This window comes from Lissotriton helveticus, chromosome 3_1 (genome assembly GCF_964261635.1).
Source record: "Lissotriton helveticus chromosome 3_1, aLisHel1.1, whole genome shotgun sequence".
Classification (NCBI taxonomy): domain Eukaryota; kingdom Metazoa; phylum Chordata; class Amphibia; order Caudata; family Salamandridae; genus Lissotriton; species Lissotriton helveticus.
In genome coordinates this window covers 412,976,805-412,992,224 of record NC_136061.1, presented here as the reverse complement: position 1 = coordinate 412,992,224, position 15,420 = coordinate 412,976,805, and the positions used below count along the sequence as shown (strand labels likewise).

Below are 15,420 nucleotides of genomic sequence, written 5' to 3'. Positions count from 1 at the left end.
TATAAAAGTTATCTCTCAGAGTTTGGGGAGTAGATTTCAAGGGGAGTGCTACACAAGAAGAAACAGTACCGCTTACTTTAGCCCTTTCAATTAGAGGTAGCTTGTCTAGTGATTTGATTTCTTTATTGTGATAAGGTGGCTGGTTTGATTGCTGATGACGGGGTGGAACCAATGGTATTAACGTTTTGACCAGTACTGTAAGCTCTTCAATCATATGCCTCATAGTTACTATTTCACACTTAAGTAAGTTAATGGTCTGAGAGAAGTCCTGCGGGGCAAGTGGTTGTTTATCTACGCTATCTTGTGCTTGTGGTGTGCTTGTCACCTGTATATCTGGGTTTGTGTTGATGTCATGCATGGCCAGTATGGCAAACCTGTTTGAACAGGGGACTGGGAGTTGGGGTACACACTCATCAGTGCTGATGGCAGAGTCAGGAGTTTTCGTAACCTCAGCCTGTCCGTGGCATTTTGCTTAAACCGTTGGTACAATGGTGCTATTGTCCCAATTTACCTTACTAGAATGTTTCTGGAACATTGTGGGAGTAATTTTTGGATGTGACGGACTAGTAGGAATGGAAGACAAGAGGTTATTAGTGCATATTAATGATGGTTCTGAAACTAGAATCTCCTCACACTCCATTACCAGAGTATCAATTCTATCCATAAAACAATTACTAGCAGCATGCTTCCTATTTTTCCTAGCCTTTTTACCCTTACCTGCATCACTATTAGTGCTACTACCCGCTACTGTGCCCTCCATGGATTTCCGTCTGCCCATAGTTCAACAAAAAAGAAATAAAAATATGAGAAAAGAATAAAATGAACAATTAGCAAATAACGTCTCTGACTCAAAAATTAGCAATTGACACTAATATAGAAATATCAGATATGCACAAAGACTGATGCAATACAGTGTAGAACCAAGGTGCAGAGTATGGTCACAGTAGGGCTTGCAGAGCGGCTCATGCAGTTTTAGAAGCCGCCACGGGCAAGGGAGAATTTAACACAGTACCTTGACTCGATGGAATATGGCCATAACACCAAAGAGGCTCCGTCCAACAGTTAGATGAAAGGGGGTGACCCTGCCCTGCCTCTTCCTGGCGATGACTGGCCCGTGCTTCACCCGGGCGCGGCCCGCGCTGCAGGAACCCGTGTCTGTATTTGAAGCGTCTCCTGCGCTCTGGTTGGCTGGCGGCTCCTACCGCGGAACATGCAAGGCGACTGCTGCTGTAAACGGGTTGAATCATTCAGTGGAGGGATTCTTGGCTATACACCTACATACACTCTAGATGCACATAGAGCAGAGACTGCATAGTAGGAGTACACCTGATTACCACCATGTCTTATATGCCTTCATATATACACACTGTTTTAGCACCATGGTGAAACTACATCTGCTATTCACTATTTTGGTGCCTGTAATCACTTCCATAGGCTTCTGTCTACTGATTATCTCACCACATGTATTTTATACAAGTATAACAGTTCAATAAATATATTGAAAATATCCCATTGTGTATACTCAGTATATTTCTCCGAGAACAAAAGTGCATGAGTGATTGGGCGAAGGAGTTCTAGACGCTTTGTGGGCAGACCCTTTGCAGCGGCTGACAGGTCACCTGTTAGTTACGGATTGTTGCGGTACTAACAAGGTGACCGTTTTCCCAGAAAGTATTATGGCATGCTAAAATGGCAAAATAATACTGCCAAAAAATATGGCACATAGCTTTTTATTTCTTGCCACATAATTTAGTCACCTCTGCCATTTAGGTTCTATTTTACCTCATAAATCCAGTTGCCCCAACTTAATGTCAAGCGCAACATTTTACGGGAATGTAAATGTGAGCTTGGTACTGTTGAGGACGAGGCACTGAGCAGCGGGAGGTTCTATTTCCCACTGAGTGGGTTCCTTAGAAAGCGAGAAGTCCCCTGCACCTGTACCAGATGTAAACAGCTTTAAGTCTATAACAGTAAACAACATGTCATGACTGATCACCCTAGCAGGTGTGCTAATATGCCGCTTATAGGGTGGTAAGCTACAGTCACGTCTCCACAACTTACTAAAGTTCAGTTACTTCTTTAGGGTGGAATGGGAACAGAAGACGAGGGTGGCCTACCCTCCCAGGTAATGCGCCTGCTCTGCATCATTAAGGAAAGGCCATGAATTGGCCAAATAGGTTACCCGTGGGGAAGCAGGCGACGTGAGAGGCCAACATAGAAGATAAGGAGTCCGTACAGTTTTATAGCTTCAACTGACATTAGCTTTCAATCAATGTTGTGTCATCTGTATCACTGGCGCCATTTTAGCCATTCTTGCAGGCAGGACAAAATGATGGGGACTACTGATGATATGGGACAGATGATGATAGCGCGATAAAAACTGGAAGGGGACTGTGGGGCTTTGCATAACTTCCAATCATCCTCCATTGAACAGACCGGCAGCAGCGGCACCCTTGCTTGATGGGTACCAGGACTTGCTGATTTATGATAACAATATGGGAAGGCCCAGCTTTGGGCCCTGGGAAATCTGATCGTCTATTTTTAAAGTGGGCGCTTTGGGAGGAGGGTACCAGACCACCAGCAGGGTCTGCAATATTTCAGAATTACCTTCTGCGGGAAAGAATGAAACAGAACACTTTGGAATGTCCTGAAAAACACTTTACACGATTTCCAGCGGCCGCTCGTTTTGACAGTAACCCTATTTCTGGGTTCCTCTCAGCAAGAGATTACAGTCTTACTTCTAGGTCTAGTTAAAGCAGCAAACGGTGCTGGATGGGAGGAGTGCTTCAAACTTCTCACCTGCTGACCATCACTCAGGCCTGCGAGCGACATGTTAAAAAACATTGATAATGAGTTTTTACTGTGTTCCACGGAATCAGTATTTTTTACTACGGCCCTGATTCCAAGTTAGTCAGAATGAAGGTGCTATTTTTCGCACCTGATAAATAACCTTGGGGTTTATTACTTATAGGGTGTGATAAATAACACCTATCTTAGGTTTTTGGGATAACGTGGATTTTGGTGCTTAATGCACCAAAACCTGATGGGTACAGGAAATTACATGTTTTCCCCTGTTAAATTCCATTAGGTTTACCTGCCAAAATTCAATGAAGGGTGAGATTTTTAACACATCCGGTAATAACTGAAAGCAGTAAACAAAACCCAACTTAGAATCCCGTCGCTCAACAAACAGGGATTTATATAAGAGTCAGAAAATTCTGATAAAAACTTGTATTCAGAGCCTGCATGAGTTAAATACCGAATGTGTGCTATTTGTTGCATGTGGCAAATGATGCACCCGATAAACAGCACATGCACAAAACATCAGGAAGTGCCCATTCTCAAGCATCACAAGTTTCTGGGGTTAGAAAATGAATCCCTAGAGATCAGAAAGCCATAGCAACACACAGATGGATCTCAGGACACCTCCAAAGCACACCAACAACTCTTTCCTGTATGGGAGTGTGCAGGCATTCATTTTGTGTGGACAATACACCTTGAAAACAAGACAAACACTATCTATTGTCGTCCTCTGATGCCACTCAATCATCACAAGCAGAAACCTGCCAAACTATTCTATCATGAACCCCAGAAGACAAAAGAAGTACATGCTAAGGGATCCTGAGGTGTAGGTCCTGGCCAAGGAGGTGGTAATACACCATGACCCTTTAATGTGTAATCTCATGCTGAAGATGATACACACAAAAAATTCCTGTGAAAGGAGATGACATACAAAATCAATACTATATCAATAGGTCTAAATGAAGTTGAGAACGAAATGCTAGGTACTTAAGTGAGATGCAAAGAAAATGCACTAAAGCATAGCAACTGGTAGAAGTTATCCACCTCAAGCCATGGGAAGACAGAATTTTGACCATTCTCAACATGTCTGAGTGGAAGACAGGGAAGGAGGTCGGAGGGATCCAATGTAAAAGACATAAGAGTACTAATGGAAGTACACATGCTTGTTAAAAAGTTGTCTTGTCTGAGAATCATCATCACTGTGTACAGTGTAATTTGGTACACATGTCCAATCATAATGCATTGTAATCTTGAAGATGAAGAGTAGATGTATCTACCCATGGAGTGTGCTGTAGAACCACAGTAGGACTAATGTTAATTTTCAGCAGAATCACAGCACTGTGGCTTGATCCAGGGAACCTAACACAGCAGGTCAGTATATAGATGTCCACATCACACAGCATGTGCACATTAATAGTGAACTTCATTTAACAGTTTCTGCACACTTGTTTCTGTCTACGTGAGACAGCCAGATGTACGAGTGCAGTGAATTGACCCTAGGATGTCCTGAAATACTACTGTAGCACAGATGTTTGCTTTGCTGGCATTGGTTGTGTGGGTGGTCAAGGGGAGCTCTATATGCTGCTCACTCACTCTATGCAAAGCATCCATCACATAGCGGGATATTTTGCTGAAGGTTGACAAGAGAAATCCCATACACCAATTCTACTGTCCAATGAATGGGGCCTGCTGCAAAAAGTTCTAGCTCTGCTAGCATTTTCCCGTAGAGAGGGTGGCAGTATATCTCGGTTTTAGACTCAACAACATCTGTAATAATGAAAATACGTTTTTTGCATTGGTGCCTATATTGAGCCTGTACATCCCCCAGCTCCCATTTATGGGTTACAGCCTTACTGTGTCAATCCTGGCTCTCCTGCGTTGCTGTGCCATTTTAGATCATTTAGTTTTCATACTTATGCTGCGTGGTTTATTGTAGCAGCACATGGATCCGGCGTAGAATGTTATAGTGGCCTAACAATGCTAAATCCATGGTGGTGTACTGTGGAATGGATGTGTGAGCTGCAAAAACCAACCTATGAGAACTTCCGCTGTACAGGTCTGGTTTTGTAGGTCTGGCCCAATGTGCAGAGCAGTGCTTAATTTGAGCAGGTGCTTTCAAGTGCTCAGCACCTGCACTTCTTTCACAGGGGCAGGGATGCAATTTCTAAACCTGCAGGTGGTGGTCTCAATATTAATTGTTCAATTCAAAATAAAAAGAATAACATACATTGCATGGTGACTGGCTGGTAAATGTTCATAGGCAGGCCAGCATACGCCTGTCCAGGCAGACATGATTATGTACCACCACGTTAGTGATGATGTCATCACACTGATCACGACTCCAAGAAGTCATCGACAAACTATGGCTTGCATTCTTTTCCCCTAGTCTGCTGCACCCTGCCACTGCCTGAGCCTAAAGCTCCAATTGAATAATTGTAGCGGGGGGCTGGCTCATGGCGGAGTTGAAGCAAGGAAGCTGCAAGAGCGCATTTGGAATTTGGGAGTGAGGGCTCTTGAGGAAGAATAGATAAAAGTAAGTGTGGACTTTCCACTTGTTGCGAAGCCAGAGTAGCATATCCGACAGCCCTGCATTGCTGCTATCCTCAAAGTGCTTGATGCAGCTGTGGCCCAACACAACTTTTGTGCGCCATGGAATCTGTGCAACTGCACCGCAGCATGGTAATTGCTGAGCGTGCATGAGTCCAGTAGGCACCACAGCCATACTTACCGGCATTGGCAGCATTACTGCTGGGGACAATGCCTGTGCAGGCAGGATCACAGCAAGCTGAGCAGTGGATGCCGATGCCGTTGCAATCCCTGTACCTACTAATTACAGGCAGCACTAGCAGTGACATGACCTGCTGTGCTCAAGCAGCCGCCTGTTCCACAATAAACCCAGTCATACCACTCTGATTAATATATGCAAAAAAGCATTTTCATTTGGTGTACATTTTGTTTTTGCACTCAATGTAGGTAAGAAAGTAAAACAAGTCATCTTCCGCTTCTTTAGGAATGACAACAGGAAAACGCGGAGTTCAAAATAGCAGGGACATGTACAGGCTGACGACAGGGGTCACAGGCAGCTGCAGTATTAGAGATGAGAGACAACAAGAGTAAAGAGGAGAAGAAACAACAAGAGAGGAGAGAGATAAAACGGAGCAAAGTCAAAGAAAAGGAGGAGAGCAAAATCAGATACAAAGAGAAAGCAGCCATGATGTGAAGAAGAGAGCATTAAGAAGAGAGAAGATAGAATGAAAGGATGTGGAGGACAGGACAGGGGAAAAAGCAGACAAATGATAAAATGGAGACACAGCTAATCACTGCTAGAGAGCCAAGATCGAGAGGAGAGAGAGCAGAGCATGGATAAAAGTGAAGAGAAAAAAAGAGCATGGCTAAAATGAATGGAGGGCAAATCAGAAATACAGGGTGTGACAAAGGTGATAGAAAACAATTAGAGAGGTGAGAGGATAGACTGTTGGAGTAAAGACTTAGGGGACAGACAACAGTTCAAGGTTAGAAGATAGAGACAGAGGTAGTGAGAGTGTTGTAAGTGGGGCTCACCGCAGGAAGACGTGAGCGGTGGTATCCTTGGGAAAACGTTCAGGACCTGCACTTCTTTTTTTTACAAATTAAGCACTGGTGCAGAGTGTGTGTCATTGTATTTATTTTTTAAGCACAAACAGAGCAGGTTTGGTTTTTTTCATTATTGTGTTGGTCATGGCTTCTGTATTATTTTACAGTTTTTCTTCCATTCCTTACACTTTCAGGAATTTTTACCACCTGCTTTTAACTTGAGGTATTTTTCACTGGTACTCAATGACCTTGCATACTTGTAAATGAGTTCAACCACATTATTTTTTTTGCATGGTAAATATCACCTAGTAAATATTGTATGCAGACTACATCCATGCGGGACTAGCACGTGCTAAATATCTGGCTTTTAACTTGTGATCATACAATTTGTTAAAGTCATACGCTATTTACCGTGGCATGCAACAATTACCACTACACCAAACTCATAATATGGACCCAAATGTGTAAGCCTGCAAGAGTGGAAATTGCAGATCAGCAGCAAGTCCAGCCTTGCTGTTTTGTATGGAAAAGAGTGCTGTGTAGCATCATGTTCAGCTGAACCAAAAGCTTGTGTGCAAAATCCCGAACTGGGTTATTTGATTTCACTCCACGAGGCAAACAGTACAACGCTTTCTGGGTGGGCTGTTATCCGGTAATGCTTATTAAGAAAGGGGAAAAAATGGTCCCTCATAAAATAAGATTACGTTTTGTGGCAAAAAAAAAAAAAAAGACGTCCACGGTAGCTTAACTCTCCTGCATGCTCCTGCAATCATCCATGTTGAATTACTTATAAAGATGCATGCCTTTAGTGGGACACAAGTTGCCCCTTTTAATTTAAATCTACATGTGAAAAGTGAGGCCGTGCCGAATAGTTGCTGTACTACACTGAAACACGTTCAGTGGATGGGTGACTTATAGTACCAGAGCGACACAGGGAAACGTGCTTCCACTTTCCAATCTGAACAAACATAATATATTGGGTTGTGCATCCCCAAAAAATCAGTACAGCTAAAAGGGTGAGGATACATTAAAATTATATAAAACCCTAACATCTTAATCTTCTATACCCAGCAATACTAATCTGCGACCATTGTAGGCATCGGGTCATTTACAGTTGCAATGTTTTCATGGAGATGCGAGGGGGAATAGCGGTGCTGCTTTGTAGTTTTTCAGATATGTGCTAATTTTTAGTAAGGATATTTCTGTGTGGTAGAATTTTCCGGGTAGATGTCGTTCAATCTGGCAACAGATGAGCCAAACTCGGGGTTCACTAAAGCTGCAGCACTCCCACCGAAACAATGAAAGAAAGTTAAAGTCAGATGGCCGTCAGCAGAGAGGAAACGATTTCTAAGTCGTGCACACAGACAGTTTTGCTGTTTTAAAGCCATAGGCAAAAAAGCAAAACAATTGCATGCATGTATGAAGAGAAGCTCTGGGCTCGCAATCGTCTTCCGGTGGTCTGCTCAATTGTCAATCACATTTTAATTCCACAGGAATTGGCAAGTCCACTGTAGTGGTCTCTTTTACATTGTGAGCGGTGGTGTGTGTGTGTTTTTTTTTACCCTTGTCACATGTTCACATCTGCCTAAAAAGAAGTGCAACTTCAGTGTCAGGGCTGGTAGGCCACTAACTTATTTTTCTGACGAAAATATTCCCATCGTTTACCCTTTAATTCTGTATGTTTATTCTATATTTTCTGGCTATGCCAATTCAAATTCAGTGCAATATTTAACTTTGTGGCAACAGGAATCCTTTTCCTGCACGGTGGGCTAAAACAAAAAACATGCTGTGCCAGGTACACCTGCCCACTAGGTGCTTATCTATCTGCTCCATTAAAATTGATTTTTTTTAAATGTACATTTTCTTTACATACACAGCTTGTACACTGGTATGTTTTCTAATTCCCTTTTTTAGTGTTGTGACATATAAAATAAATTAAAATACCATAAACTACATATACACTACCTTGCATAGCCCCAAACTATTGCCTTTGCAAGTCTGTTTCGAAGCGCTGCAGTCAAATGGAACTTCGGAGCGTGCACCCACAAAGGACTAACCCTGATAGGCAGCTTCCTAGAGGAGTAGAAGACCATTACTAAAGCAGAAACTCAGTCCCTAGTTTGGATTTGTGGCAATTGCACGCGAGGATGAGGGCGAAACAAGTGTCTTTCGGGGGAGGGGGGGGGGGGGGGGGAGGGAGGGGGACAGGTGATATTGACAATGCGACAAGCCCTCAGCTGTACATCCATGAACATAAGCTATTGCAATATCGTTCCACGGCACTTCAAGTTATGCCCGTTTTAAGTAGGTGCAGTTGGTGTGTATAAAGTGTGCCAAAGATTAAGATTTAGGAGTCTTGACTTTTGCTCGTTAAACTATTGTTTAAAACAACAACAAAAACGCACATGCAATGTATGTACATGAGCCTCTGGGAATGGCCCTGATCCACTGGTCTGTTAAATTGTCACTCGTGTGTTGCTTCTGTCCACGCCACGATACAGCAGGGCAACGTTTTATCCAGTCCCTCCCTTCATTTTGATTTACTGCCAAACACGGGTTAATTGTCCACATCCACTGGCAATGCTGGCTCAAAGTGTGTTTTATTTAGTTTTCATTTTAACTTGAAATACCAGCTGTCTTCAACGCCCTGTCAGGAGTAGTAAGCGCTATATAAATGCAATTTATTTTGCTTGCTCTTCGGGTGCTCGGTTGAAAGGAAAATGATGTTCTGTCACCCATTTAAAATTGCTGCGATAAGGGCCTAATAGACAGTGCAACACTGTAGCTGCCTACAATTTTGAGTACTTGATTAGGTGGTAATTTCTTTTCTGCAATTCGGATAATAGAGTCATTGGACAGCTGAGAGGCTTACCCAACAGGTTTCTTAATCTTCTAATCATTGTTGGTAGCCGCATTTGGATGGCTGCGTGATCCACCCCCTACCTCCACTTTAATTTGCGCCATATGCTTACATTAAAATATAAATAAATTACTGACTTCGCCAATGCTTGTTCTAAAGAGGACTGGAAGAGAAACGGCGTCCCTCTAACGAGAAAATGCGCATTTAAAGGAGGGGGCAACTGTGCAACTAATTTTACAAGAATAGGGCTGTCAATTCTCTGCAGTCAGTCTAGTCAGAATTAGGTATTTACCACGAAAACGGTTTCTCAAGATTTTTGCACGTCCCATTACAGAACAGTTTACCTATTAACAGGAAGTACAGGTGTACTCATTTTTGTGAGCCAGCTGCCTACAGAATGACAAATGACCTTGTTTTATATAGCGCCACATCCCAAAACCATGCTGCTTCTAAATGTAGCAATAACCAGCGATAGATATGTATACACACACACACACACGCACGCACATAGTATTAGTCCCGTACATTGTGGCAACTGACCAAAGTGAACCGAGCGAGCTAAAGTTCCTGAAGGGAACTGGCTCTAATATTGGTTGGACAGGGTTTCTCTTACTGCAGGCATACTACGTGCCAAGTATAAGCACACCGAGTATTACCATCGGTATCCCCAATCTGTCATCTATGCGGAGGCATTGTTGGTCCATGTTGGCAGAGCAGTGCGATGGCATCGGAACAGAGGCAGGCATAACCAATGTGTGGATTGTATGCTTGCACCAAGGACCGGATTTTGGATTGATGGGAAAAACAGAACACATGTTGTTGACACCTCACCAGCAAAACATCACAGGGGGTTGGTCTGGTTTGGTAGCAGGGCAGATTACATAGGTGTATAATTATTTGAATGTTCTTGCATGATGTTCACGGCTTCCGCCTCTTACTTTACCCCAATGTATCACCATTTGCTACAGATAAATATTGCAATTGTTCACTGAATGAAATGGATGGGAGCAAAGGGAGGGCAGACATTAAACACATGGTATTTTAAAAAAAGATGTTTATTTGGCTAGCCATAATTGTGAAACTGCTTGCATCTCTTGCAGGGCAATATGGGTAAAAACATTATAAATACATATATATCTTCGTACAAAAGAGCATATTTACAATATATATATGTACATATACACGTGCAGCAAAATGTTTTGCTTCTTTTAAACATTCATTCTTGTAAAGAAAGCAGGTTTTCCTCTCAAAATATCTGGACAGTTTGCTAAAAACAAAAAAGGGAGACTTATTAAGCAACCGTGGGTGGGGTGTGCAAGTAGTGTAAACTGGACGCCTGTAACAATCATAAAAACACTACAATGGTAACTGATGTCTGGAGACGGGGGCAGAGAGTATGTATTTGGTTATGATCAAATTACGACAGTTTTGATGCCACAATATTAAAATAAAAGACTAAAGATGTAAACCAAAGTCTATCATTCGTTACAAGAGTTATTAAAGCATTTACAAGTGGCCATGAAGTCGTTCGAAAGGGAAGTGAACCCTTGGGACACCAGCCATCTTCAATACACCCATGCATAAGGCTAGCTGCAGAAGCGCGCCGGTGACACCGCGTGGTGAAAGCATAGTGGTGCCAGCAGAATGATAGGGTAGGACAACAAAACATACTTGAATTTACATTTGGAACGTGAATCAATCAATGGTGCAAATCATCTAATAAGTAACAACCGATTCAATTAGCCTAATGACGCTCTGTTGAGTATTTCTAGCGGGATCTGCGGACACACACACCCAACAAAAAACGGATATGTAGCAAGTGAATTCAATCTCCACATTGAATCCGCCTTCATATTTCACTTTATGGACTTTCAACGTGAAATGCTTGAGCTGTGCAGTGAAAATGTATTTTGTGGGACAGGAATGTTTGAAACTGCACCACAAAGCCACAGAAGCACGTTTATAGAGAACCTTTTAACGAAGGAGACTCCGTTTCAACATATTGCTACCAGAGTAAAAAAAAAGCCAACTACGCTCATTAAAAGTTAACAAGATTCTAAGAGTGGCGTATTCATGCTCGCATGAAATAATAAAGTAAACACCAGCTTCAGAGGCCTCCTTACTTACAAAGCCAAAAGAAGAAATCTAAACATCACTTCCCCTGGCAGCCAAAACAGTAGGTTCGGTATAATTTCACTACAGAGCAGCGTTGCTGGTAGACGCAGTGGCTGTAATGGAACAGAGTTCAGGTGGATATTTCAAGTTACTTGTCCTGAAGATAACCTACATTACAAGGATGGGCATCTTAACACAACTAAGGGAAGAGGAGGGTCGTGTACAACAGGAGTGATGGGCATTCAAGTAATGAGCAGCGGATGAGATGGAATACAGGTGTCCAGTTAAAGTCATCGTATTTCCTGCAAAATTGGTCTATCACAGTTCCACACAGTGGTACAAGGTAAGGCTTCGGGGACTGCTGTGTGCCCCCCAGTTCAATGTCCAACATTTACAGTTTTAGGCCCGACCATACAAAGCCCATCTTATTATTGCCATTCAGAAAGAGCACACCGATGTCCAAGTTCTGTGCACCCTTCGCCAGTGCAGTATTAAAGTATTTTAGGCCAGGGGGCTCATACTGTCGTCTCCCCCTTCCCTGTGCCCCTCAACCTGTGGTAGAAGCTCTGCCAGGACTGCAGGGTCTTGCCGGACCAGACCCAGACGCCGGAGGTGATGCCCACAATCATGGTCATGAGATACTTGATCATAAAGACTGTGAAGTCCGGGCCTGCTGGAGGGGAAGGCCCCGGCGGCGGGCAGGGCACGGCCAGGCTCTTGCAGGTCTGCAGCCTCCAGCCCCGCTCCCAGGCCCCCCGAGAGGCCTGCTCGTAGAAGAGGCATGCCAGCAGCAGGGCGGCGGGCACGGTGTGGAGCACGCTGAAGACCCCGATGCGCACCATCAGCCGCTCCAGCTTGTCCGTCTGCGACCCACCGCTCTTCATCACGGTGCGGATCCGGAAGAGGGACACGAAGCCGGCCAGCAGGAAGGCCGTGCCAGCCGCCAGGTAGGCGGCGAGGGGCCCCAGCACCAGGGCCCGCAGCGCCGGGGCACTGCTCAGGCCCACGTAGCAGACGCCGCTGAGGGGGTCGCCGTCCACCCGGCCCAGCGCCAGCACCACGATGGTCTGCGCGGCCGGCAGGGCCCAGGCCCCCAGGTGGAACCACTGCGCCTGGGCCTCGATGGCCTCCCGGCCCCACTTCAGACCGGCCGAGAGGAACCAGGCGAGCGAGAGCACCACCCACCAGGCGGAGGAGGCCATGCCGAAGAAGTAGAGCAGCATGAAGAGCGCCGTGCAGCCCTCGCGCTTGGTGCCCTGCACCACGGTGCGCCAGCCCCCGGGCCCGGCCGGCTCCAGGCAGGCGGCGCGCCGCCCCAGCGCCCAGCCCGCGCCGTAGGCCACGGCCACCATCAGGTAGCAGCCGGACAGGAAGATGATGGGCCGCTCGGGGTAGCGGAAGCGCCGGGTGTCCACCAGGTAGGTCAGCACGGTGAAGAGCGTGGCCAGGCCGCAGAGCAGCGCCCAGCTGCCCACCCAGGCCCGGGCGAAGCGCGCCTCGGCCTCCGAGAAGTACATGAGGCCGTGCGGGCGGCCGGGCTCGCAGGGGGCGCCGCAGTCGCGCTCCCCCAGGAAGCGGTAGCCCAGGTAGGGCGGCACCCGGAGGTGCAGCGGGCAGCCGGAGGGCGCCGGGGGGCCCGAGGCGCCGGCGGCCGAGGGCGCGGGGGTGGGCGGCGGCCCGGTGGGCGCCTCCGAGCTGTTCTGGCCCACGCAGATCTCGCCGGCGCCGTGCACCGGGAAGAGCTCGCAGCGCAGCCGCTCGGGCCACTGGAAGCCGAACTTGTTCATGAGCGCCTCGCAGCCGTGGCGGGCCCGCTCGCACAGGGAGCGGCAGGGCGGGATGGCCTGCTCCAGCACGGTGCAGACCGGCGCGTACATGGAGCACAGGAAGAAGCGCAGCTCCGGCGAGCACTGCACCTTCACCAGCGGGTAGAACTGGTGCACCTCCAGCCCGGCGTCCTCCTGGCTCACGTGGCCCAGCAGGTTGGGGAAGATGGTCTGGTTGTAGGCGATGTCTGCGCAGAGAGGGATGGAGATGGGCTGGCAGAAGCCGTGGTCCGGGATGGAGAGCCCCTTCTCGCCGTGGTACGGCTGGGCGGCGCGGGCCGGGAGCCCCAGCACCAGGAGCAGCAGTAGGGCTGGGGGAGGCGCCATCCCCGGAGAGAGCTTTGCAAACCTCAGGGCAACTCCAACAAGTTTACGGCAGGCAGTCCGTGGAGGCTCGAGGGGAGCGTGCAGGGCCAGGCAAACTGAAAATGTAACAAGTGGTGATCAGTCCAGAAAGGCGTGCTCCCTTCTGCACGTGTGGCACTTTAGGAAATAACGGGGGTATGTTCGTGCCTGTGAGGCAGTGCTGCCTGGTTTCCAAAGTATGTCCAGTTTTTTGGGCTGTAGCCAAATCTTTAGTTTCTCTTTAACGTTCAAGTCCCTCCCAAAAACTTCCAGGTGCGGCAAGCTTCATTCTTTTTTCCCCGGAAAACTTTTCTATCGAGTCTGCGCTCTTAGTTTTTAAAATGTGCCTAATGCAATCCAGTTAATGGCACGAAGGTCCCTTGTCGTGGAGCGGAGCACAAATATAACGGGTTTCGGTTGCACCGAGGAGTGCCAGGCGTCAGTCCAGGAAGGAAGCCTTACCAGGCAGCGATCTCCCCTCTTCTTGCGGTATTTCAGGAGAAAGAAAGTTAAACTCCAGCAAGGAATGGTGCTTTCAGGTCCGAGGTCGCCTTTCAGTTAACTTTCCGTTGGCGAATTGTCTTCTCGGTTTCTGCCCGGCGTCTCTTGCCTTGCTGTTCCGCTGGTACTTTAGCTGAGTACTCACTCGGTTGACAGGCAGGAGCAGCAGCAGTGTTTTTCGCCCCAGCTGCCGCGGCAACACTTTACAACGCCGCGCGCCCACTTCCTACTCCGCGAGACTTCGAATCAGCCGCGCGCCTAGTTTGTATACGGTGTTATAAAGGGAATAGCCGCCCCTCCCCCTCCAATTCCCATTCAATAAACTGTGGAGTGAAGGAGCGCCAGGCGAGGGCGTGCGCAGCAGTTTTCCGGGCCAATCGCTGTTTTTGTTTTCTTTATTGCCGCGTTCCAATTGGCTGCTGGTATCACGTCGCGTGTAATGTTTAGAGTTGAGGTAAAAACAAAACTAAACCCTGTAGCCGGACTCCCCCCCTATTCCAGCGTGAATTGGTCTGACTCAGAGCGCCAAGTAGGAGCAGGCGGGAGCTCGGACGGCGGCCTCTGGGAGTTTGTTTTTCCACAGATTTATGGCTGTGTGAAAGTTGTAAACCGTTAACGTCTGGCACAATGAAGTCAAAGAGATACTACATCAAGTGCAGGGTCCGAGAACTTGGAATAAAGAAAGATATTCTCTGTGGGTTTTTTATGTGAAACTGGCAGGTCGAGGGTCTTCAGCTTCACACAGACAGGTTAGCCACGCCACGGAACTCAACCATGGAGCCATGGTGTCAAAGCTGAAAACCTCTCTATACATTGACATCCAAATAAATCACTAAACAATCTAGCTAAACGCTACTTAGGCATGAAACAGTCATTATTTAAACCAAAGTTATATATTGATAAAAAAAGGCCGCTCAACACTTCTAGCAAAAATAGCTGTTTCCAGAAAATGCCATGATACTTAAACTCGTCTTCTTGTTAGGAGTTTTAACTTGGCTCATAAGCCAATTGAATTTGCTGGGGGAAAAAAGTTCCTTTCCATTGAAAGCATATATATTGCTGGATGATGCTTGACGCTTGTTCCTTGCCGGAGAAGGGAGCTAATCCTAAAACGTTGGTTAATATAGAGTTCCGTGTTCACTTATTGTAGAAGGCTTGCTATTTGTTCGGTGTAGTCAAATTTACATTATTTTACACTTTTCTAGCTGATTAAAATCAGTTACATTAAGAGGTCTGAAATAAAGATTAAGAAGCCTCTACGATGCCCTTTTATTAGCCCCAATTTTAATTCTCAAAATATGGCAGGTGTGATGGAGAAGTTCTTTTGCCTAATGGACATCGGAATCAGTGCAATAATGAGTGTTGGGGCAGAAAGACAAAGCTCTAATCAGACCCCCC

At 46.3% G+C, this 15,420-nt stretch overlaps 1 protein-coding gene across 1 annotated transcript; it reads right to left on the bottom strand.

The window, feature by feature from the left end:
* Positions 1-10,263: 10,263 nt before the first annotated feature.
* On the bottom strand, positions 10,264-14,260 carry FZD7 (frizzled class receptor 7). Its single transcript, XM_078680226.1, has one exon. It carries the CDS (start codon positions 13,501-13,503, stop codon positions 11,866-11,868), a length of 1,638 nt encoding a protein of 545 aa, XP_078536352.1. The 5' UTR covers positions 13,504-14,260; the 3' UTR covers positions 10,264-11,865.
* Between the last annotated feature and the right edge of the window lie 1,160 nt (positions 14,261-15,420).